This window comes from Mustela nivalis (assembly GCF_964662115.1).
Source record: "Mustela nivalis genome assembly, chromosome: Y".
NCBI classification, from domain to species: domain Eukaryota; kingdom Metazoa; phylum Chordata; class Mammalia; order Carnivora; family Mustelidae; genus Mustela; species Mustela nivalis.
In genome coordinates this window covers 35,702,864-35,728,736 of record NC_139041.1, presented here as the reverse complement: position 1 = coordinate 35,728,736, position 25,873 = coordinate 35,702,864, and the positions used below count along the sequence as shown (strand labels likewise).

The 25,873-nt window shown below is 50.1% G+C and overlaps 1 protein-coding gene and 1 long non-coding RNA gene across 3 annotated transcripts in view; one reads left to right on the top strand and one right to left on the bottom strand.

Annotated features, from left to right (window-relative positions):
- The window catches only part of XG (Xg glycoprotein (Xg blood group)), a 33,414-nt gene extending 17,863 nt beyond the window's left edge, over positions 1 to 15,551 (top strand). Inside the window, exons 5-12 of one of the 2 annotated variants that reach the window (XM_082718765.1) lie at positions 90 to 152; positions 722 to 784; positions 3,957 to 4,019; positions 6,176 to 6,226; positions 8,895 to 8,936; positions 10,011 to 10,046; positions 11,736 to 11,852; positions 13,996 to 15,551. In XM_082718765.1, coding sequence (XP_082574891.1) covers positions 90 to 152; positions 722 to 784; positions 3,957 to 4,019; positions 6,176 to 6,226; positions 8,895 to 8,936; positions 10,011 to 10,046; positions 11,736 to 11,852; positions 13,996 to 14,012 — 452 coding nt within the window. In that variant the 3' untranslated portion in view covers positions 14,013 to 15,551. The remainder of the gene's footprint in view (positions 1 to 89; positions 153 to 721; positions 785 to 3,956; positions 4,020 to 6,175; positions 6,227 to 8,894; positions 8,937 to 10,010; positions 10,047 to 11,735; positions 11,853 to 13,995) is intronic. The other variant, XM_082718766.1, reaches the window with a different exon arrangement.
- On the bottom strand, positions 15,195 to 23,779 carry LOC309856957. The gene is made up of 4 exons (XR_014307417.1): positions 22,148 to 23,779; positions 20,731 to 21,084; positions 17,098 to 17,402; positions 15,195 to 16,036 (listed from the first exon to the last, which is right to left on the bottom strand). It is a non-coding gene; the product is annotated as an uncharacterized lncRNA (long non-coding RNA).
- Positions 23,780 to 25,873: the final 2,094 nt, after the last annotated feature.

Sequence of the window (25,873 nt, the reverse complement as noted above, 5' to 3'; positions counted from 1 at the left end):
CGGGCCTTGCACGACGTCCGTGTTGTATAGGCCGCTGGTGACAGGAGGGTGTTTCTCTGCGCTGAAAATGCAATGTCGTTTCCCCGCAGATCTCTACCCAAGGCCCAAACCGCCGTATCACCCGCAGCCCGGGATGCCGGACGACGGTGGAAGTAAGTGTTCTCAGCCCTCGGGCTCCCTTGCAGCCTGCTTCCGTGACACCTGCCTTGTCTTTACGGGGATGGGGGGGGGGGTCATCAGGCTGCTTTCGGAATAAGGAGCAGCTCAGTCTGCAGGAAACAGAGTCGCACTCCTAAGCGGGAGGGGGCCGGAAGGTCGAACCGACATCACTCATTTTATTTCCCCTTGCTCTGAGCTCTGGAAAATACTGTGTGCTCAGTCTTGTATGTTCTCATGATGGTTTTTAGTGATGCTGAGGACGGGTTCCTTTTCCGCTCGTTTGCAGGGCTCCAAATTATCTCCTGCTCATTGTGTGCACCGTGCATTACAACTCATTGACTCTCTGTGTCTCCTTGGCCTCAAAAACCTGGTAGACCCAGTTCCCATAGATTTCCTAAAAATAAATAAGCAGATAAAATAGAAGGAAACATTGTCAGTAAAGTCCAGGGGTGATCCAATAGCACCCAAAACCTAAAACCCAACCACGTAGAACCACGTGAGCCTGGGCTACGTCAAGGGCTTCCAGAAGCGTTCCTCACGTCCCTGTGCTTCTTTCCGACAGATATCTACCCAAGGCCGAGGCCACACCCTCGCCCCCAGCCCGGGGGTTCTGATGGCGGCGGAGGTAAGTGTATTAATCCTGAATTCAGAAACGTTGGGAATGGATACACCATCCATGTTGACCCACTTGAAATTCTGTCCTCCATGATGAAGTGACAATGGTTTTCGAATGCCCAGCAGCTGCCTTACTAGCAGCCCGCTCCCATGTTGGGGACAGAAGACCCAGCCCCCTAAGTCTCCCCATCAGAGTGTACATGCTCAACTCTGTTGGCTGGAATGGTCTACACAGTCCCCCGTACCCTCCCCAAATCCCTGGCCATGGCATTCTGTCTCCTCCATGATGTTCATGAGGGGTCATGGTGGACACTGTCTCAGCTCATGGATGCTTCTGGAGATGCCCACTGGAAGCAAAATTAATAGGAAATCATGAGCTCTCCAGAGCCTCATGACAGCCTCTTAAAGATGCCGCCATGTCTTTGGTGGCTGGCCCTTATTGGATGGCAGGACAGGTTTCTGGAAGCTTCTTTCCCGGAGGTCCCCACAGCTCTGGGCAGGTGTCCCTGATGGAGCAACTCTTGTTGAGAGAAATTGGACAATTTTATCCAACCCCAGGATGGACAGCCGGGCTTCTCTATGGGAGTTTCTAAGAGACAAGACAGAGACCAACTATGGTCTCATTAATACAGGGAAGGAGAAAGAGATACAGGGTGACGACAGATGGTTTCCCAAACCCTGAGTAGATCCCTTTGGAGGTCATCTGGGCTCCAAGTAGCTCAGTCCGGTATGCACGCCTTGGGAGGGCAGGGGGCATTGGAACTCTGTTGGGGAGAGAAGGTTGTTTGGAGACATGGGGGGGTTCATGCAGACAGATTTTGCTAAAGGCTGCTTAGGGCATCCCAAACCCCTTTAGGTGCATCTCAGGGGCCATGTCTTGGCTCTTGGGGACAAAACATGCAGGATTCAGCCACTTGGGTGCAGTGAACAGGCGTATGCCTTCTGTGAGGGTTTCCAAGCAGGCGGACGGACGCCTTCTGTGGGGTTTGCCAAGCAGGTAGACTCCTTCTGTAGGGTTCTCCAAGCAGGTAGATGCCTTCCGTGCTGTTTTCCAAGCAGGTGGATGCCTTCTGTAGAGTTTTTCAAGAAGGTGGATGCCTTCTTTTGGGCTTTCCAAGCAGGCAGATGCCTTCTGTGGGGTTTGCCAAGCAGGCAGACTCCTGTAGGGCTTTCCAAGCAGGTAGATGCCTTCTGTTGGGTTTTCCAAGCAGATAGATGCCTTCTGTTGGGTCTTCCAATCAGGTGGATTCCTTCTGTGGGGTTTTCCAAGCAGGTGGATGCCTTCTGTAGAGTTTTCCAAGTAGGTGGATGCCTTCTGTTGAGTTTTCCGAGCAGGTGGACACCTTCTGTGGGGTTTTCTGAGCAGATGAACTCCTTCTTTAGGGTTTTCCAAGCAGGTAGATGCCTTCTGTGTTGTTTTTCAAGAAGGTGGATGCCTTCTGTAGGGTTTTCCAAGAAGGCAGACACTTTCTGTAGGATTTTCCAACATTGAACTGAGCAGTGCATGTTTTCATGGCATTAGCAACTGGCCAGCTCAGATGTGAGGTCTGGGGTCTCCACTGGGACCTGCGTCCCTGTGGGTGCACAGGAGGCAGCTGGAAGGTGGGCAGGCTGTGGCTTGTGGCCAGAGCCGTTAGACAAGATACACAGCTTCCTATCTGAATGGTGATCACTGACCATGGGAACTGCTGCTGCCTCCTGACACCCCCTTAGCACCCCGCCACCCTAGGGCAACGCCCATCCTGCAGGTGGGCTCTGCAGATAGGTTGGCCCTCATCTCTCAGGGCCCTGAGGTTTCTTCTGATCGCCAACACAGACGTCCCCGCAGTGGCCCCAGTGGACAGGTCAGGCCCCCTCACCAGCCTTTATGTATCAGCATCTCCAGAAAAGGGTCGGGACTTTTGGTGCCTGGAAAATGTTAACAAAGGGAATCACTGAACACAAGAGGGACCTTTGGAGACCCCAGTGCACATTAAATTTCTTTCTATTTTGACCAAAAAATTCCTTAAAAAATGCTGGCTCTGGATATAAGCAAGTTTATTCAGAAGAGGGCAGGGAAATTCTGGGGAGCACACATCACCATGCTCCTGTTTCCCAAAAATAGCACCAGATCCCACAGGGTAAGGACTCAGTCCAAGGACACTGTCCCCAGTTGAGACGATGCTTAGCAAATGCAGGTTGAGCTTCTGAACATCTGGCTGTAGATGGAGGTTCCCAGGACCCTCTCTCTGGGTTCCGTTAATTTGCTAGAGCGGTTTAGACAGGTGTTGGTTTACCTTATGGGATTTGATGAAAGATATGCACAAGCTTTTGGGTTAACAGGTTCATGGAGTGAGGTCTGGAGGGGTCCAGACAGGAGCTTGTGTCCCCATGGAGTGACGGTGCATTCCTCACTTCAGCACGACCTCGACTCCCACTGAACCCAGTCCTTTTGGGTGTTAGGCAGGCTTCAATCACATGAGCACGATTGATGATTGATTAAATCATGGGTTATTGGGATTAACTCATCCTGTGGTGTCTTTCCCATCCCCAGGGGTCACACGTGTGACCCGCTCATCACGGGGGCACTTGGTTCCCCCGACAACCAGCACCCATCTTTAGGGGCTTTTCAGAAACACCTTCATGTGCGTCAGCTCAGGTGTGTTTGGAAATTCCAAGTTTCTCAGTAGCTTCCGCTTGCAAGGAGGAGTTCCAAAGTGTTTACGTGAGCACGTGCCGTGTGCAGAGGCTGGTTCTGCAGCAGTCACCCAGTGGCACGGTGGAGGGGCAGGAATGAATGGATGGGACCATGTGGAAGCTCCGGGGTACCAGCCAGGGTCAAGGTGGTCTTAGCACGGGGGCTGAGACTGAAACGGAAGCCTAAATTCAACACAGAGGACATGTGCAAAGGCCCTGGGGTCACCGTCTTCCTCTGCATTCTGCACCTCCCTTCGGCTCTCAGATCATAAGGGGCCCATCCATGCACTTACCCTCCCCAGGCTGCTGGACCACTCGTACGCTGTTCCCACAGGAAGGATGTCATCCCACTTGGATGGCACTGGGGACACCTGCACTTTGGTCCCAGTGTCCTGGCTTCATGGAAGGGGTTGGCCACGCTCTCCATAAGCTGCCGGGGGGGCTGGGGTTGACTGAGCGCGCTGTCTGCACGGGGTCTGAGGGTTGGTCTGTGTTCCACTCCACAGGTTACTTTGGCAACACTGACCGGGATGATGGCCGCTACCCGCCCAGACCCAAGCCGCCCGCAGGTATGCCCGTGACTTCTCTCACTAGACTGGGGCACGGCACAGAGGCCTGGGGGCAGAGCTGGCCCTGAGCGGAAGACAGGGTGCACGGGGCGTCCGCATCCCCTGCCTTATTGGATGGCGTGCTCCGTGCACCTGTCCCTTCTGGAGGTTGGTGCTGTGGGTGACACTGGCCGCGGGGCCGATTGCACTTCCAAATGGTGGTTGTGTCTGTGTACACGTGTGTGCGTGTGTACGTCTGTGTGTACCCACGTGTGCATTCCTTTATAGTCTGCACACACCTGTGCACATGCCTTTCTGCCGACACGTCTGTCCATATGGGTACCCTGCAAGGCGTAGGGGTTTACAGACACGTAGCTTTGTAAGGATCTCCACATTCACGCACGATCTCTTTATAGACATTTACAAGTGCATCTGTCTGTATGCATGTCTCTGTGCAAATTTACTTATGTTGTATCTTTTACATACATTTATAGAAACATCTTTACATGTGTATGGCTCTGTTATCTTCACTTAGGTATATATCCCTTATATGTGCGTGCACATATCTACGTCTCTCCATATTCACGTACGATACCCTTATCAACATTTGCACATGCACTTGTCTATATACAGGTCTCTCTCTAGATTTACGTACCCACGTATCCATTATATACACGTACAGAAACATCTCTGCATACAATGTTTCTGTATATCTTATATACAGATGCCTCTATATACAATTATATAAAGACGTTTGTATACATACGTCTGTATATATCCGAATGCACATATCCGTTGTATATGCGAATGCGTATTTATGTCTTTAGATTCATGTACAGATCCCTTTATAGACATTTCCAAATCGCCTGTCTGTACATGTCTCTGCACATCGTGGCTTATGCACGTATCCCTTAGTCACATGCATAGAAACATCTTTGTATGCACCTGTCTCTCTCTGTCTTGTCGTAGGAATATATCCCTTATATATGCATGTACATATTCATGTACAGATTGCTTTATAGACATTACACATGGTCCTTTATATACGCATATCTCTATATATCTTTTTAAAAAGATTTTATTTATTTATTTGATAGAGAGAGATCACAAGCAGGCAGAGAGGCAGGCAGAGAGAGAGAGGGAAACAGGTTCCCCGCTGAGCAGAGAGCCCGATGCGGGGCTCGATCCCAGGACCCTGAGATCATGACCTGAGCCGAAGGCAGAGGCTTCACCCACGGAGCCAGCCAGGTGCGCCTGTTCTCCTTCTGCATATGTATGCGGGTATATACATCTTCATGTGTATTCATATACTTGGATACGCACCTGTGTATATTTTTATGAGTGTTTCTATGATTATTGCTGTACTTTTATGTACTTAAATACACATTTATGGTGCACATGTGTGTATAGAGTCACGTTTCCAGCTTTATGCTGATGCACACGTTCACAGGTGTATGTAAAGGTTTAGTGGGACGGATGTTCTCTCTATCACGGGACTGGGGATGCCTGCAGAGAATTTTTCATACGTAAACCAAAGCGCAGATAGTCGGGACAGAGCCCTCTGCAGGCCTAGGCTCCAGGCTGGACTGCGTGAGGCTCTGTGTCAGGTACACGGGGTTTTTCCTCGGTTCTGTCACGCGTGACGTGTTTCAGAAGAGGTGAGGACTTGGCCCCGATACTTGGCCAAGGGGCGCCCATGGGGTCTGGACATGCGGGGTATGTGTTCCCCTTCTCTCTGCCATGTTCAGCACTGGGAACAAACAGCTTTGCCTTCGAGGTTGTGACCAGCCAACGGTAAGAATGTCTGGTTCCTAAGAAAGGACGTATGTAATAGGGTTTGCCTGCCCAGTGTGCCCGTGTCATACACGTACTTCTGTGTCAAGTTGACTGGTCCTGCTTGGATCTCTGTGCAGGAGAAGGACACACCTGCATTCCCATAAGGCTCTCAGGGTTCACGTGTGCTCTCTGAAGGCACCGAGCTTGCCATACGGTCTGTCTTGGCATACATTGTCCTTCCAGAAAGCTGTGACTTGAGGGAGGCAGCCTTGGTGGCCCCCACTCTTTGCCACCCTGTGGGGCTCTCTTTGGGCTGAGTCGTGGGCATGGCTTTGGGGCCATCACCAGGAACCCCATGGTTCCCTGCAGAGTGTCCCTGACGCGAACCTTCTCTCCTGCAGGAGGCGGTGGGAGCTACTACCCCAGCAACGACGGGTCTGGAAACACGCACGGTACGCCCGGCCCCCAGCCCCCCGGTGCATGGTGGGGTGGGGGTCGTCTCTGCAGGGCTCCCCCTTCCATACCCATCTCAGCCTCTTCCTGGGGTCTCAGGCATTAGTGCTCTGTCTGCTGGCGTCCACCTCTCCGAGCTGACCCTCTGACTTGGCCGCGTCCTGCTGTCCAGGGGCCCCAGCGTCTGGGTAGTGGGAAACAGAGTGACAGGCAGCGGCAGTCACTGGGGGAACAACATTCAACACATCAGGGACTTTTTGTAGGCGGCTGACTTACCCACAACGGGAAACATTTCACGAGGGCCGACTGTGCCAAAAAGGAAAAGCCTACAGGAGTGATTCTTGGGTTTTTACTGCATTGAGTTCTTTGCCATCATAACGGCAAATCTCGAAGCCCTTGGACGCTCCCTGCTTCCGTCAGGGACGACTGAGAACCAAACGTCATCGCTGGGAAAATGAAAAGCCATGGATTGATTTCTTTTTTAATTGAGATACAACAGACAGGAAACATTGTATCCAAGTCTAGGTGTACACCGTAGCGATTCGACATTAATTCTATGCCGCGGCTCTAAGTCTGGGGAGCCTCTGTCCGCACACATAGTTACAAATTTTATGTTTTGTGTCTATCGCTACACATGGTTACAAATTTTATTTTTTGTGGGTCCGTGGGCACACACAGTTACAAATTTTATTGTTGTTTAATTTTTAACATATTTATTTATTTGAGAGAAAACAAGAGAGCACAAGCAGGGGAAGCAGCAGAGGGGGAAGCAGGCTCCCGGCTGAGCAGAGAGCCCGATGCGGGACTCGATCCCGGGACCCTGAGATCATGACCTGAGCTGAAGGCAGAGGCTTCACCCGCTGAGCCAGCCAGGTGCTCTGCACATTTTATTTTTTTACTGTAAAAGGAGAACCTTAAAGATTGACTCCCTTAGCAACTTCTAAATGCAGGATACGGGATTGTTAACCCATAACCGAGGTCCGCAGGCTCTCCGTGATGTCCCAGACCTCATTCATCCTAAAACTACACATTCATCCTCTAACACTCCCCTTGGCCCAACAGTCAATTGATGGATTAATTTCAAAGCATGAGATTTTTTTTCTGTTTGGCATCGGTTAAGGGTTTTGAGAATCGTATGTGAATGGAGTGATTTTATCTTTTCCATTGATACTAATATCTGTATGGGACACTGGCCTTTGGAGATGTGGTCCCATGAACCTTCCTAATTTCTGAAGGACACGTATTTATGTGACATCCTATGTTCCAGAGTAAAGGTGAAGCACGTCGCTCCAACAGTCTGCTTTAAGGGGCAGATCCCTGTCACCCTATGGATGGCCCCATCCCCATAAGGCTGTCCCTACAATGTGCACATGCTTGTATGGGACAGGGGATGTGTGAAGGGTCCTAGTTGCATGGGGTCAAGAGGTGTCTGTTTTTGACTCAATGTGCCAACGTGATGCACCCATCATCCTCTTTCCGTGCAAATGCTGGGACTAAAGCTTATCCAGTATTTTGATAAGCAGGCACGGGGAACATTGTAGGGTCAGAGGATGCCCCACATCCCTCCAGGGCAGGGAGGTGTCCTGATCCGGGAATGTGTTTACCCCATGCATGCATCTCTGGAGGTTCTCCCTCCTGGAGGGTGCTTTCCAGAGCCTGCTGTTTTGTTCTTTGCTGGATTCATAAGCAGGAAACCTAGGACTTGTCTAGCAGTGCTCCTGGGAGCCCTAAGGATACCTACATTTCCCCCCTAGGAAATGAGTCAGGACTCTGATCCCATGTCAGTATTTCTTGGGGAACTATCTCTCCCCGAGTGCAGAAAAACCATGCAGCCCTGTCTGTGCCTGGACCCCTGTCCTGGGGGCGCTGAGATGCACCAGGCTGACTCAGCTCTCAGATGAGTACCGAGGACTAGGCTCATGGAGCAGGTGACCACGTCCACCAGCGTCTCCCTGGAGGTGGCGGAATGCACTGGGCACACCCCTTCCTCTTGCACAAAGGACACCAAGCCTAACAGACTCGTGACCTCATCCTAGTGACCTTGTTTTACCTTAAAGACCCCACCTCCAAGCACAGTCCCCCCCTGAGGTCCCGGGGAGCTAGGCGTTCAACATATGAATTTTGGGGAGGGAGACACGGCTTAACCTGTTACCCGTATCATCCATTCGGAAGAGGCAGTCCCTCGGCACCTGCAAAAACGCTCCCGCTTCCAAGTTAACAAAATTGGCATCAAGCATTTCGTTTGTCCTCTGATACCTTGGTTGAGAAATGGGTCTCCAGACGTGAGAAGAAGGTGCCAGAAATCTTTCTGTTTCAGTGGCCAGATGGCTATGGTCTGTCCCCACGGCACGCCCCGGGCTGGCCTCCTGGAAAGCGTGTTTGCACGGGAGCTTAGGCCAGCCCCCGGTCTTGGGGCGCGAGCATGGTGTGTGCCCTTGGCCACAGGCTCCAGAGGGCGTCCGAGGAAGCCATGGCGTCCCGCAGGTCTTGCAGGCTGACCTCAGCTCCTGCTCCCTGGGTGTCAGTGGCCACCCCGTGGTGACTGCGCTCCTTCCCTCTGCACGGGGAGGCTGGCCTGGAAGTTCCGCTTGTGCTGGTTTTCTGAGCCGTGTCGCCCAATGTTCTGGAGGGTTCTCTTCTGTTTCACGTGCTCTTTCTGTCCTGCAGGAGGAGGGCGCTCTAGACCCAAATCTTACGGAAATAATTATGGTAAAGGAATTATTTCTTATGAGCTGTGTGCGGAGAAACTGTCCTTGGGGAGAACTAACACCCCGTCTGGGCGCTGGCGGGAAGCTTCTGCTATTGTCTCCGGCGTGGAAACGAACGGCCCCGCTGGGTCTGATTCGCGTCCACACCTTTGCATGCCGTGACACCTTACTTTCTTGCCAGGAAGTAAGTAAGCCCTGCTTGCAACTGAAATGTGTGTCTGTGTGCACGCGTGCATTCGTGCTCCCCTGTGCGCAAACGTGTGTGCGTGCGTGCAAATAGGTGCGTGCCAGGCAGGGCAGACGTTCATGGACGAATGTGTGCATACATCTGTCCATGCGTGTGTGTACCTTCCTGTGCATGTGGCTGCGCACACGTGTCTACTTGCTAATGCACACGGGCATGTGTCCTCGTGTGCACATGTGTGTGTCTGTGTGCGTCTGTGCATAGGGATTTGCACGTAGATGTTTGTGTGTCTCTCTGTGTGCACCGTGTGTGTGCGTGCAGGTGGATGTAAGCATGTGTGTATATGTGGGGCTTGTATGTGCCTGCAGGTGTGTTCGCATGTGATCTGCCTGCGTGGAGGTGTGCACGCCCCCGGGGGTGGAGGTGTCCGTGCTGGTAGTGCCGTGTTCATGAGTGATGGTGTGTGTACACGTTATGATGCCATGTGTGCACAAGCATGAATGCTTGTGCGTGCTCGTGCGCGTGGGTGGAGGGGCGCGCATGGATGTACCCGTTCGCCACGCGCACGAGCATGAGTGTGGCTGCGCGCACCTGCGCCCGCAAACGTGTGCGCATATCCAGTGCCCCCACCAGGAGTGAAAAATGCATTGCCTCGTCCCTCCCTTGCCCCCTGGCACTGCTCACCATGTATGTAGCCCCTCGGACAACCCTTGCGGTGGCTGTGTCCGCCCCCTCCTCCGGGAGAAGGTAAGCTCCCCGCAGGCACTCGGAGATCCGCGTCCGTCCGCGGCGCTTCCCGCTGCTTCTAGCTGCCTGCCCAGCGACCCCGCGGCTCCTGGCGGTGGAGACTCTGCTGGGCAAACCCATGACCGTGTGCCTTCCCCTTTACAGGCGGAGACGGATACTCGACCTACGGGAACCCACAGGGTAATGGCTCCGTGCAGTCCCGTCGTTAATAAAAACATGCTTTGGGCGGGCCCGCGAGGGTTTTCATGGACCCTGAGAAGTCCTGAGCAACGCGGTTGGGAAGTCCTGAGCAACGCGGTCTGCCTCTCTGGGCGGCTCAGTTCCCTGGGGGCTTGGAGCAGGAGCGAGGAGGGAGGGTTTCGGGTTGGAGGATGCCTCAAGGTTCTGAGCGCCGCGTGGAATTCGTGGACCTTGTCCAAGTGCTACCCAGGGCTCCCTGGACTTTGAGAAAACGCACAGGCAGGAAGCCAAGAAGGGGAATGGGCCGTTGGTGTAGACATTCCGACCTCAGGAAGCGCCCTAGAAATGCACCGCCCGCCCCAGAGAAGGTCAGACAAGGCACGGGTGGAGGCCAGAAGGCCCACGCTGGTCACCCCTTGCTTGCAGAATGTAGCCTCTGAGCCATCCAGGGTTCCCGTTGAAGCTGAATGCGCTTCCCCCTGCCCCACGCGGGGATTCTGTGCGTCACGGATCCTCGGAGAGAAGTACGCGTGGACGCGCTTTCCAGCCCCCAAGCCCCGGTGCGCGTGCACGGCCTCGGGGTAGCTCCTTGCTGCCTGGCTGTGTTGGTGTTGGGAGGACATCCCGCCCTTCTGTTCTCCTCTGGCACCCAAGCTGGGGCTCTGGAGGGACAAATCCCAAGACAGAAATCAAGGCGGCGCACAGGCAGTTGCACGGAACGTGTGGGGTCCTGCGTCCAGACAGACGGACCGATGCCAGCCTGGGGTGGGGAGGGGGCAAGCTGTCCTTCCTGCAGGCGGCAGTGTCCAAGCCGAGGTCCGATGGCGGGCCCATATGCAGCCCAACAGCACACCCGCTGCTTGACCCACTCTGATACTCAACACAGGTCACTCTCCCCAAGGGAAGCCGTGATTTCCTCTTTCTCAGAAGCGTGGGCTTTTGTCAGACCAGGTCCCGGGGCAGAAACACCAAAGTGTAGGCTGTAAGCCTGTCTCAGGGGTGTCAGGCTTGGTGCGTGCCTCTGTGGAGAGCTTGGAAGGCAGCTCTATCAGGCCACGTGTGTGTTGAATATTTATTTTGTATATATATATATATATATATTTTTTTTTTTTTTGCAAAAGTATAAGCATTGTACGTCGAAAAAGGTACAACTGCACCCCATTCGACAAATCCACAAAAAAAGCAATCGCATGACCCTTATTTCCAATGCTCTGGCTTGAACGTCCGGAAGGGGTAAAAGACGCCGTCCATAATCTCCACATGGGGTAAAAGCAGATTCCTTTCCTCGGGACTTCTTGTTCCTTCTTTGTCTTTATTTTTATTTTTTATTATTTTTTTAAGATTTTATTTTTCTATTTGACAGAGAGAGATCACAACTAGGCAGAGAGGCAGGCAGAGACAGAGGAGGAAGCAGGCTCCCTGCCGAGCAGAGAGCCCGATGCGGGACTCGATCCCAGGACCCCGAGATCATGACCTGAGCCAAAGGCGTAGGCTTTAACCCCCTGAGCCACCCAGGCGCCCCTCTTTTTCTTTATTTTTATACTTATATTCTCCTCTCCCTACCCCCCCATTCCATGCATATAAGGTTGGGAAGTCCCCGAGCGGAGATGATGGGATAATTTGCACCACTCGCCGCCCTCGCCGGCCGTGTTGTTTCCTGAGCCCCTCTTTCGTGTCTCCATCCCGCAGGTAACACGGTAGCGAAGATCGTGTCTCCGGTCGTGTCCGTGCTGGTGGTCACGCTGGTGGGTGCCGCGGCCGGCTACTGCCAACGCAACCGCATGAGGAACTGTTTGAGGACGAACGGCAAGTTTGGGGCTCTGTGCAGACACCTCCTGGAGCCTGTCACTGGGCTGGGTTCTTTCTGGGTTCACCCCATAGAGGAGCGTCGCCTCAGGATGTGGTGTTAAGTTGGGTCTTCAAGGGGGGAATGCTTTTTCTTTTATTATTATTTAAGCAGCTTTGGGATCGGCAAGAGTGGGTGTTTCTGCCAGTCAGTCACGGAGACTGAAATGCTATTGGGGTTGCCATCAGGTGGGCTGACACCGTTTCTGTGGATCCTAAGGGACTTGGGAACTGGTTCGCTGGAACCTGCCGTGTTTGTTTTTCTCTCCAAAAACAAAAGTAAGGACGGATAGACTTGGAAGGTTTTCTGTTGAATTCCTGCAAATTTTCCCCCCTGGGAAATGGGTGGGGGGCCACTGTGGCTTCCTAGTTCAGGATTTTTTTTTTAGGGGTAGGGAATCCAAGATCCTAGGTTTGGAGAATCACACCTCCTTAGGGGGCGAAGGTGGCAGGTGTTGGGCTGAGGACCTGTTTGCAGGGAGGGTCCAGGGACAGAGAGGGGGCTGCAGGGGACAGAGGTGAGCTGAGGGAGTGTTGACATGTGGTCCCCACAGCAGACAGCCTGGAAGGACTCCATCTGGGGTGTGTGGGGTGCACTCACCCCGTCTCCTTTGTGTCCCTACGGAAGGGTGTCTGAGGGAGGCTTGCAAAAATCCCAAAACCTGCCCGGGGCCTCCCTCTGCTGGTGGACGGGCAGTACTGACCAAATCCAGACACTGGGGAGCTCGGGTCTACACCCCCCCCGCCCCCCCCCCACTCCTCACCCTACTCCCCACCCCCCAAAAAGCCTGGGGGGAAACTGAGCCTCTGGAAAACCCCTCAGATGTCTGGGCATTCGTGGATCATCACAGACACATGGCGTGACTTTGGGTTCCTCCTTCCACATGGATACGCGGGCATTTCGGAACCCATCAGTGTAGACCTGAATTGGGTTTTTATGGTTTTGTTTTTTTGTTTTTTGTTTTGTTTTGTTTTGTTACAGCTAAAGGGTTTTTTGTTTTGTTTTTGTTTTTGTTTTGTTTTGTTTTCATTTTTTTGTTTGTTTGTTTGGTTTGCTTTGCGTTGTTTTTCAGTACGGATCACGGTCTCCCTATGTATCGGAGATGGTGGCGTTTTTTGTTTGATTTTTCTTGTTGTTTTGTTTCTTCCCATCTGGACGCTCTCTTTGCTTCTTTGGAGACTAGAGAAACATCCCGACTAGTTTTTCAGTGACTCTTTTATTATTATTATTTTTTAAGAGTTTACTTATTTATTTGAGAGAGGACAAGAGAGGGCCAGCAGGAGCCGGGGGACGTGCAGGGGGAGAGGGAGAAGCAGTTTCCCCGCCGAGCAAGGAGCCCCGTGCGATGTGGGACTCAGTCCCCGGACCTTGAGACGGTGGCCTGAGGGTTCACCGACTGAGCCCTCAGACGTCCCCTCCACTACCTCTTCTTCAGGGATGACGTCCCTGGGTCCCATGGACACTACGTTTGTCTGCCTGTCTGTAAAACTAGGGTCCTTAGACCCCAGTCAGGCACACCTCCTGTCACGGGAGTAGGGGACCCTCCGAAGATGGGCAGGACTCGTGCCGGAGCTACCTGGTCATGCCGGCTGCCAGACCTGCAAACCGTCTAGCACGTATGACCATGGTGGTTCCATCTAGGGTTTCGTCCGAGACGTGGCTGTGGGGGAGGGTCTCAGCATTACAGAGAGCTTGGCTCTACCCCCTCACACCGACTTTGCCCAGCTGTAAGGTTGGGTCCGGGAGGTCTCCTATCAGCAGAAGGACTTGTGACATTCTGTCTTGGCAAATTGGAGGGGGATGTGTTGCAGTGCACAACCTGTGGAACTGGACGTGTGCAACAGCCCCCCCTTTGAAGCTGCCACACCTTCTGGGGACACACTTCTGGGGCCACATAGAGGACAACAGGTGGACTGTTTGACCGTGAAGCTTTGGCTTTATTTGCTCGACTGCAAGTAATAAAAGCTCCCGTTTCTGAGGTTCTGAAGATTAATAGAGCCACATCCATAAAGGGGGTTGTGCCAAAATTAGCTGTGACCCCAAAAGACATAGTGGGTCAGTTCACCCTCGGTGTGACATGCTGTTCCCTGTCTTCCCTTCCAGAACCAGCACACGTGTGAGGGTTGGGAGATCCAGCGGTCGCTTGGGGAGACGCTCGGTGTAGACGGGAATGCCGTTGGCCGCTCCGGGGACGCTTCCTTTCATCGTCGACGTCACCCGCCGCCCTGACGTGGCTTCAGTTTGGCCCAGAAAGCATCCCCAGTCCGCGGGACATGGTGCATTCCTGACCTTGACCGGGTTCCTCCTTGGGTTGAACAACGATTCTTCCTTCCTCTGATGGTTCCATCGCGCACGTGGACAGATGCCGACTCTGGATTGGGTTCCCAGCGCTACCTCGGCCTGCAGGACGTGCATGTGGGTGACCCCTGTGTGTCTCCCCAAAGCATAGTGCAGGGTCCCAGGACACGGGTGCTGTCTTCTTCGGGGGTATTGGGAACACCACTGGGGGTGGGGGATGGTTTCCAGGAAGCTCTGGGGGGAGTTTGGTGCAGGATGAGTCTCCGTCCAAGGGCCAGTGCCCTCCAGTGTCCTCCGGTGCCCGCTGGTTTGGCTCTTGTGGGATGCGGGATTGTTACCCCTGGGGACGGCTTGGATCAGCCCTCTCTGCCCTGCCCGTGACCTGCACGTGCCGAGGCTGGCTTTCGGGATTGTGCATGCACAGTTGCTCGAGTGCAAGCCATCTCGGGGGCGGGAGGCGGGGGGCAGGGGTGGGGGAAGCGGCCTTAGGATGCTTTTCCTTTTCCTGTGAAATCTTAAGGTTTCGGGATTTCTGGGAAAACAGGGGACAGCGATCACGATGTGTGTCTCTTGACGGTCCTCTCCTATCAGTTTCCATGTGATGCCCTGTAGGTGTCTGTCCTTTGTGCGAGGCCATCATTTTTCTTAGTGTACGCTTTTTTTTTTTTTTTAAGACCCGTAATAGGAAACCTTAAATGTCCAAGCATCTGAAATACAGACTATCTGTTTGTTTCTGTTTTACTAACATTTGGGGGGAAAGGAAAAAGGACAGTTGGGGCTTATGGGTATAGGTTCCTTCGACTTAGGTACATGCTTAGAGCACTTTTGGGCTTTGCCCTAAATATCAGAATAAAAACAATTAATGCCCTCTGCATCTCATGGAGAGGACCCGGAAAAATCCCAAATATGCAGGCTTACAGACCTAGTCCACAGGAGGGGTGCCAATTGCAGAAAGCCCTAAAGAGAACGTTCCAGAAACCCAAAGGGATTTGCAGCCCAGAATTTCGATGTGGGGTCTCACGTCCGGGATGCATGGGTGACTAGAGTCGTTTCAAGACGGCCGCCCGACATTCCTCCTAGGACGGGAATGTCCTCGCGCGCGAGGTTTCCTGGATGTGAGTTTCTCGTGACGGGGGTTGAAGGCGTGCTGGGTTTCTCGTGACGGGGGTTGAAGGCGTGTGTGAATGCGTGTGGGCGTGCACAGACACACGCGTTTGCACCTTTGCAATCAGACCGACATGCTATGGACGCATTTATAAGGACGTACATCCATCTAGTTTGTATTTTTCTCCTGTACCTGTCATACATAAATTTTCATCACTCTAAATAAACGTAAAAGAAAAAAAGAAAAAAAAAAAAAACCCGGTTGGCTTGCCGTGTCCTTGCTCCCTGTAACCCCCAGCACAGGAGACAGCACAGGGCAGGTCCAGACTCACAAAGCTGTCTACGCAGCTTAGCAGGCATCGCATCAGTGGGATCCTGAGTGGGGTTGGGTGTCCGTTATGGGGTGTGTTTGCGTCCGCTGCGGTGTCTGCTCTGTTCCGAGGGTCACGCCAGGTGTTTGGGCCCCTGTGGCCTTCCCGAGGAGGACGTGCTGTCGTCAGCGCCATTTGGAATAGGACGGATGATAGACACGTGAATGTAGTTACGGGTTTGGGGGATGAAAATCACCCAGGTGTAGGGCATCTGGGTGGCTCTGTGGGTGAAGCGTCTGCCTTTGGCTCGGGTCATGTTCCCAGGGTCCCGGAATGGAGTCCGTGCTCAGTGGGAAGCCTGCTGCTTTGTCTCCCACAGCCTGCTTCTCCCCTTGCTTGTGCTCTCTCGGTCTCCAATAAACAAATGAAATCTTTAAAGAAAGAAAAGAAAATCACCCAAGTGAGAAGCGGAAATGGGTTAATGTTCAACCCAGTTAGAATAAGCATGTTGGAATCATCCGCCCTTGGAGGCCTGTGTTTTGCAGGGGGAAGGGTCGGGCTGATAGAGCAGAAGCATTTGATGGATGGATTGATTGATGACTGAGGTATGACTGACCCAGAGTGGCACATTAGTTCCGTATGCCTTTAAAGAACCCCCCAGGCCACCAGGAAGGCATGCTTCCCTGCTACAAAGAAGAGACAAATAACCCTACAGTCCAGTCTACGTGCCTGTGAAGCGTGGAACAGATAGTCCGGACCCTGTTTTAACAAGCAACACGCCCCTGCTCCTCCTGGGCACTGGAGTGTGCCTCGGGGGGCCAGGCTGGAACGAAGCAAAGCCTGGAATCAGATTTCAGGCAGGGCAAGAGGATGGTGACCACTACGGGATGTGTGCTTTTATTTCCATTTTAATCCTGCAAGCACTTAGAAAGCACTTCTGCTCCCTCCTCCCCAGCCGAGTATCCGTGACCCCATGCACGGCTTTCCAGGGGCGGAGGGGGGGAGGCGTGGTCCCAGCCGTTGCTATGTGGCCTGTAAAGCGGGAAGACCAAATCACACATACACACATGTATGCACATCCGAGTTAACATGTTGGAGTGGTAGCCTGCAGCGGCTCAGAATGCGACCTTATTTGGAAGGAGAGTCTGCACAAATCACCAGCTGAGGTCGTCTCGGAGGACGGTGGGCCCTCGCCCTGTGGGGCTGGTGTGTCTGAAGGGAGATTTGGACGCAGACAAGCACGCGGGGAGAATATGCTGCAGAGCTCACAGCGGAGCTGCCACCAGCCGAGGACCGGCCGGAAGCTGGGCAGGGGACTGGAGGAGACCGTCCTCTATCATCTTCTGCCGGAGTGCATTCCTGCTCTGCCCGCAGCCCGGGCTTCTTGTCTCCAGGACTGAGAGACAGAAAGAATCCCAGTCTGTGGTCACAGCCACTACGTTTGCAGAACTTGTCACAGCCGCCCAAAGGCATTCGTGAGCCCGTGACTTACATGCCGGGTACGTGGGTCCCCAGTTTACAGGAAAGGACGGGGGACTCGTGGAGCTTCCCGAGGGACGTAGCCTTGAGACGGGTCGGCATTGGTTTCCGGACGCTGAGGCTCCGTTCACGAGTTCACGGGCTGCCGCCTGCATTCCGAGCTGTGCAACCTGAAGCAGGTTCAACGACCTCTCTGGGCGTCCAGTCGCGCCACCTGGAGAACAGGCATCCTGGTGGGCTCCGCGTCCCCCAAGCGGTGCAGGTCCGTGAGCTGATGCGTGACAAGCATTCTGGGTCGGGCCTGGTGCATAGTGAGGGCTGCAGGGGCCATGAGAGGGAAAAGATACAAATAAGCCTTTTTGGTTAATATTAGTACAATCAGGCTTATTGCAACATTTAGGATCTCTCTTAGACTCAGGTGAAAAGTTGACATCAGGAGGTCAAAACTGCTGATACTAGCTCAAAACACAGAGTGTTCGAGAATGCAGGTTCCCCCCCAAAAATACCCCGTTCTGTTTTCAGAATCCACAGGGCTGTAGCTACGCACAAGCCTTCCCAGATGAACTACATTTCCCAGCAACCTTTGCAAGTCCTCATGGTCATGTGACAGCTCTGGGCCAATGGCATCTCCCCTCGGTTTCTGGGGCAGCAGGACCGTCCTGTGTCCTCAAGCTCAGCACTGGTCAGCAGGACCAGCATCAGGAGGGGATGTGGGTTTGGGGAAGGAGCTGCTGCGTCACCACCGGGTTGTCCTGATGGAGGGACCCTTCTCTGGAGGGTCCTCATACCCCATCCATAAAAGGGCACCAGCTTCCAGGATGAAGGCCACAGGGTCCTTGAGAACCAGAGTGGTGCGTTAGTTCCCTGGTCTGCACCATGCTGGCCAAGGTCCCCGAGACACGGCACCTTCACTGTCCCCGCCACCAGGAAAGAAAGAGTTAAGTGTGTGCAGGGGAGGGAGGTGTTCGCTACCGTGATGGTGGACCTCTAGCTGCAATGTCAGCCTGTCACATCGTCATAGTGCACACCTGACCCTCCCATCACGGTGCACACCTGACCCTTAACAGAAGGCTCTACGTCGTCGAGGCTCTGAAACCCTCAAGCTGGAAAACAAAAACAAAGAAACCAAAAAATCCATTTTCTGATTTCCCTGCAAGCATTTTGCTTGGAGCGTGGGGGCGTCTCGTGCACAGACGATGTTGGCGTTGTCTTTGCAAAGACGCTCCTGCTTCTTTCCGTGATACATTCACTAAAAGTGCAACATCCTGCGATAATTCATTACAAGTCAGAATTACATATACGCAGTATACAATATATATACAATGTATCTCTATACAGACGCATGAAATACTGTAGGAATAAAAAGACAGAAAACCCCTCTACAAACACAGGCACATTATCTATAATTGTATATACATATGGATGTGGTTTGCTGATGGCTTTACGGGCGCCCTGACCTTTTGAGATGGGTGATAGCGATATGGAATCCGACGTTCAAATCGCGTTTTTTGTTTTTTTGTTTTTCCTGATTGCAGTGAAGCTGGTCCGTTTTGGAGACCTCTTAACAGGGGACGTCTGGGCAGCATGATTGCGTTTTCTCTCTGATAATGCAGTGTAGATCGGGTTGCGTGTTGTTCCAGAGAATCCGAGCGTGTATGTGACCACATTCATCATTTTCTTGAATTTCTTCCTTGTGAGTCGTCACCGGGTCTCATGCATTTGTCCCCAGTTTCAAGGACACAGCGTCCGTAGCCACGGGACGTCTATCTGGAGCGAGGATTTACGGACATTGTGTTTGCTTATCGAATTTACTCATTTCTTGTTGGCATCTGTGGGGTTCTTAGAAAAGCAGCTTTAGGTACCATTGAAGATGGGAATTTTCACTCACACCATTAATTTTCTGGTACATGTGAATCTCCGCTCAGTTGGACCTTGATTTTTTGTTGTTGTTGTTGTTGTTTGTTTGTATAAATCCTAGTCAGGTACTCAGAATCATAGCTAATAATAATAATAATAATAATAAACTTTTAAAAATACCCAGAAACATCATCAAACAAATCATTGGAAGGGATTAATAACCTGTGAAAATTGGGGGCTTTAGTATTATTAAAAAAAAATTCAGTTATTTTTGCTCAGGAGCTAGCAGTGGCACCCTAGTTTTGGAAAGGTTTAGGAAAAACATACATCTATATTCTGACCCCGGTTCCTCCTGTGACATTTTCAAGGACAGGAGTGCAGACCCAAGGCGAACTTTTCACAGGAGACCTGCTTTCTCTGTTAAACACAGTTTTTCTGGAGTGTCTGGGCTTCGGGGCACACTCTCTTATACACAACGCTTCCACACCCCATAGTCTTCCCCTTGGCACCAATTGTAGGTGGTTCTTTGAAAATACCTGAATCCCTTTGGTGGGTTTCGCGGCCGCGATCCCCAGCATATTCCAATCCCAATGCATGATTTTCCATGTCCTTTCTGCCCTTTTATAGGGGGCCAAGGGCAGGTCACCCCAACATGCACCACTTTGACATATAAATTATTTATCTTTCTAAATTTTTTTTTTTTTAATTCCAGCACAATTACCATACAGGCTTGCATTTGTTTCAGGTGTACAATATAGTGAGTTGACAATTCCATACATCCTCCAATGTTCCCCACAACAGGTGTTCTCCTTAAGGCCTATCTCCTGTTTCATTCACCCCCTCCCCACGGTAACCGTAGCTGTGTTCTGAGTATTTAAGCGGGTTCCTGTGTTTGTATGTTTTTCTCGTTGTTCATAGATAAAGAAGATGTGTGGGGGCACCTGGGTGGCTCAGTGGGTTAAAGCCTCTGCCTTCGGCTCAGGTCATGATCTCAGGGTCCTGGGATCGAGCCCCGCATCGGGCTCCCTACTCAGCGAGGAGCCTGCTTCCTCCTCTCTCTCTGCCTGCCTCTCTGCCTACTTGTGATCTCTCTCTGTCAAATAAACATGAAATATATTTAAAAAAATAAAGAAGATGTGATGTATATATTTAAAACACATTATTTAAATAGAAGTTACTAAAGACACAGCCAAGACAAGGACACTCAGACCCTCCTCTGTGCCCCTGAGAACAGGAAATAGATCTCCCGTATACAGAATACCCTCCCTGTACTAAGACGTAAAAAGACATCCTGATCACCAGAAACTGAGGTTTTAAAGATGAGAAAGTTGTGCAAATAAATAATTTTTTTCTCCTCTGCCTCAGCCCAAATTCTGCTCAGAATTCCTGACTCATTCCAGCTCCCAAAAGCTTGTTTTGTTTTCATGCTGTCCACATATTGTCTCTTCATGGAAAATGCAGAAAAACTGCCTCCCTTGGTCTCAAATTTCAATGTTGGGCCTCTGTGCACACATAATAATGCTCTGTGGGATTTTTGGTTGTTGCTCTCTTGCGAATCTGTCTCATGTTGATTTAATTCCTAAGCCAGCTGGAGGACCCTGAGAGGTAGAGGAAGAATTTTCTCCTCCCGACCCCGTGAAGGACTTTTCTTTGGGGATTGTGACGGGGACCAGGGACCGTCCTTGAATGCAAGTGCGTTGATGCTGATGCTGAAGACCCACCATGTGTGGGTTCTGTCTCAGGGTGTGCCCGACATACACCTATCAAGAACACTGTGCAAACGTGATACCTGTCCCATGTCCTCGGCCTCACTGGTACAAAGCATAGTGTGGACAGCTTCTCTGCGGACGGCGAAGTGAGAGATTCGACAGCTGTGTGAGGCATTTGGGTGCAGGTGGTCATTGGTTTTCCGTCCCCAGCCTGCTCGGAGGGTGGTGTATTAATTACGCTGCTCCCTCAGACTCGGGAAAGAGTGCGGAGCTCTGTCGTGGGTGGAAGGCGTATGGCGGGCTGCAGGGCCGCGCACTTCGTGTCTGGCTTGTACTTCCCTTGCACACGCGACCTTGGGGCTGAGGGCAGAAGTTGGGGTGCAGAATTTCAAATGGACATCGGGTAGGTTAGCTGACGACGGCTGCTGTGTTGTCTTGTGAGTGGAATGCATTTGGGTAAAGGGAAAAAGACATACATTGTGTATCAAGATAATTATAAACGTCTTATAAGTTACTTATTTTCATTTAATAGTTAATATTTAATAAATATAATAATATTCATTAAATATCATTTAATAATATATGAAATTAAAATTAAAATAAATAATAAACTAAATATACAATTAATTATATTTTTATACATATTATATACTTTGTTATATGTTATATATAAATATATATAATACCTGTAAATATATAAATATATATATTTATAGAAATATATTTATAAATAAAAATATATAAATATACCTACATTTTACATATTTATATATTTGTGTATATATCTTATTTACAAATTTTATTTACAAATTATATGTACAATTGTATATGTACATTTGTATAATTATATTAATTATAAATTATATTTGTAAATGTATATTATCTATATATTTATCTATAAATACAATAAAATATATATCTATATTACGATAGATATCTATATATTTATAGAGATATTTATATAGATAAATATATTGACTTATATTGATCTACATGTTGATTTATATAGAAATATATATAGATATTGATTTATATAGATATCTATATATTTATATATGTTAATAGATTCATATAGATACATTTATAGGCTATAAACTGATATTTATATATGTTACATCTATGTATTTAGTTTTGTATCTATGTATCTATGTATCTACTTTAGTATCTATGTATTTATAATAAGTTTGTATTATATATTTATATATACATATATTATTTATATACTATATAATAATATAACTGTGATATGTATTTACATACATATAGTCTACATAAATTATACATTTACATGTAGCTATATATTATAAATAAATAACATCTACTGTTTAAAAATCAATTAGTATGATATACAGGATATGTAATATGTAGACAACAATATATTACGCAATATATTATTACATACTGTTATATTATGTAATATATTGTTATTATATTATGTTATATTATATTATATAGATAAATACAGAATGCATATAATACATGAACCCCAGTACTTACATGATAATAGCAGCAGTAACATGCATATATATGTTCTATCTCACTAGGATCTGTGTGAAAAATAAACTGTTAAATTAGATTTTACACAAGTGCACATGACAGTGGGTGTCCTTGGTAGTAAACGGGCAGTAGCGATCTCATGAAGAGGGGCGGGGGACGGGGAAGGTGTGCGGTCTTACAGAACCCACCACACGCCCTGTGGGGTTCATGTGCCAAGCCCAGAATTCAGCAGGTGTGTTTAAAGGTGTATTAAAGTGCTTGGTTATCCGCTGAGCCTCGTGAGTTTGTGGGTGGCTTGAACGTTCGGGGTCCACATGTGCCAGCCTCCACAGCCCGTCGAAGAGCACAGCCCCCGTGCCCCACCCAACGTGAGAAGCATCTCCTGGGAATCTCGGAATTATTTGGATAAGCACCATTGCCTTTTTTAAACACAAAAGTTAGTTTTGGTGTCTCTTCTCCGTGATGTCCTTCCCTACGCCCTGCTCAGGCGTTGTGCACAAAACACACAGACAAGAGCCTGTGTTTGTTGATGGACCTGTTGTGAGATCTTGTGATGAAGACCCAGAAGATGCCTGGGGTTGAGGGGGGGGATTGAGAGAGGGGAGCCCGTCCTGTTGCATGAACACTCATCTGAAGGTCAGACACAGAAGGATGGATTTGCTTGACCTGCTTGTCCCGTGTCACATGGGCTGCTATTCTGCTTCCTAAGGTTAACGCTCTTGGGGGGGGATCCGAATTGACTTCCCCCATCCCTGTGCACACCATGGACCTTGACCCAAATCCATATGCATCAGAGTCCTGCTCTATGGATAGCTCAGGATGCAGAAAGAGTCCACTGAAGGACAGACGGTGTCTGGACATTCCTTCGACTGAAATCACCCGACAAAGCACGGGACATTTACCCACAGAGGGCAGTGAAATGGGCTGGTCGGGGGCTGCAGGCAAAACCCAACACTGTCACCTTTAACTGGAGACCAAAGAGGAAGCAGGGATGGGACCATTGCAATCCCAGCCGCTTCCTCCAGCGTGGGCACACCGTCTCCCTCGCTCCGGCTCAAACCTTGGGTTGACAGCTCATATCCACGTCCAGCATGCTGAGAAGATGCTTTTACCCTGTCTTGTCTGGCTTTCCCCCCTTAGTGGAAGGTAAAGCCTGCAAAGATAAGGGGTGTGTCCCCAGTGCTTGCAACAGTGACACATACGAGGAAGTCAGTAGGTATTTCTTAGTTGCACACATGCTGAAATGAATGAATGAATGTGTTTCATTCTGCCCAAAGTGCCGGCCCACACCCTAGCAGGGGGCACGGGCTTAAACACATAAACAGTTGTAGGGTTTTAAAAATATCCATGATAGAGACGCTTAAGTAGCTCCGTCAGTTAGGCGTCTGCCTTCAACTCCGGTCATGATCTCAGGGTTCTGGGATCGAGTCCCGCGTTGGGCTCCCTGCTCAGTGGAGAGTCTGCTTCTCCCTCTCCCTCTGCTGTTCCCCCTGCTTGTGCTCTCTTTCACTCTGTCAAATAAATGCATAAAATCTTTTTTAAAAAATTAAAAATATACATGATATACTGAAATATTAGAAATTGTAATGTGCCCATATTTGGAAGACCTTGGTGCAACAATGTGTAAGCAAAAATGAGAAAGCTATCTTCTTAATTTAGGAAGCCAGGTATTGTAGAGTTATGCAAATGTGGAAAATAAGGCCGTTCTTCCCTGTCCCCCAATTTTTGTTCAGGAACATATATTTATTTCCACTAAAAATGTGCGATTCGGGTAAAGCATAATGGGCTTTTTGTAATTATCTTCAACGTATTATTAAGTAAAGAAACATCTAAAAATTTTCAGTTACTATTTCTAAGATGGAAAATACAGACATCGATAACCCACGTAAACAAATGTCTTGGGGTTCCTCGATCATTTTTAGGAGTCTTGAGGAGTCTTATGGCCAGAACGTTTGAGAACTTCTGCTAGGTTGTATGAGTCAGGATGTTGAAGTCACTGAAAGCCCATCTCAAAATGGGTCAGTCCATAAAGAAAAGATCACCTAACAAGACCGACTGAGGTTTGAGCCTCTGTGGTGTAGTGATTTGAGAGTTCCATAATTTCCTCCAAGTGTCCGGCTTCGCTGGTTTTGGACCTCACTGTTGCAAAACATTAGCTAGTTTTACTCATGGCCACAGACGGTTGCTGTAGCACCAGCCATCACAGCCTCGTCCATTAATATTCAGGGCCCTAATTAAGAGCATTTCCTTTCGCTTCCTTCTTTTAAGGATAGAGATTTCCTTGCAGAAGCCACCAGCCAACTTCTGAGTCCTGAGAGACCCACGATGTTCCACAGCATCCCTCACCCAAATCGATCAGATCAGGTTGCGTGAATTCTGGAGGAGAATCCCAGCTCTGTCTCTCCCAGTTATCACAATGCTACAAAGCAAAAAAAAAAAAAAAAAAAAAAATGCACGGCTTCATCTTAGGTATTTAGCTCGTTCTAAGTAATCTCCACACCTAGCGTGAGACTCGAACTCCCCACCCTGAGATTAAGAGCTATGAGCTCCCCCAACTGAGCCAGCCAGGTGTCCCTCCACGGGTTCATCTTCAACTTCAGCAGGTCTTTCTTCCATGTATGATGTTGAGTCGCGGCAAAGGAGGGACTGGAAGTAAACCAGTAGCCTAAGGGACAAACATTTTGTCTATGTCTTGTATCAAGTGGTTTGCAACTGTAGCTCTTCATACATCACGTTTACAAGTGGGTACAATGTGGATACATTGTTGCAATCAGGATATCCTGTTTATAATGGCAAATACTCTCTCTCCATCTCTTGCTTGGCCTTTTCAGATGAATTCATCCGGCTTTGGTCACAAAAAAAAAAAAAAAAAAAAATTGTGTTACGCAATCAAATCAGTTGGTGTCTTTTTCGTAGTTTCTGGGTTTGAAATCTATCCCAACAGATGGTTATTATCGTTTTTTTTTTTTTTTTTTTTTTTAAAGAAAAGAAAAGAAAAGAAAGTTGTATCCTGGACCAAGGCTGTGGCCGGGGACTGGGAAGGCTTGCCTGCGGCTTACTGCCTTCTGCCCTGGTTTCGGAGCACAAATTCTGAGTAGTAAGGGTCCCACGGGGCAGGCGGGTGTGTGGGGCAGGGGTAGGGTCACAATGGAAGTGTGTGTTGAGACACGAGGCAGCCTGAAACCTCCTGTTTGAACATCTCTGCAGTTTCCCCGATTCCCTCCAGCTGCTATACATCTTTCTCCACCTTCTCCTGCCACACCCCTACCTCGTCCGTCAATCAGAACCGAGTGTGCTGCTTGAGCGTGCATCACGGAGCCCCCGCCCTCGCCGCGCCCCCCCCCACCACCACACCGGTCCCCAGACTCCGTTTTCTGATCCCAGGGTGCCCATAGGGAAGCCAGAGTTTCCCCAGAGGGGACATATTGCCTGCTCGGGGCTGACCCAGGGCTGGTGAGTGGGTGGGAGGCTCGGAGGCTGAGTCCTGGGCAATGTTTCCTTCTGTCAACTCCACCATGCACCTGCCATTGTTTCCTGTTCTGCCGAGAGCTGCTAGAACCTCCGCCTTCCGGAGACCATACGGGGGGTAACAGGATACAGAGGGTTGTTGGAGGGACAGTAGAGCCATGGGGTTTCTTCCCCAAGCCAGCAGGGAAGAGCCATTCACCCCAACCTTCCTACGCTCTCATGGAAAGGGCATCCGCTTCTGCTCTCAGGTCCTGTCTT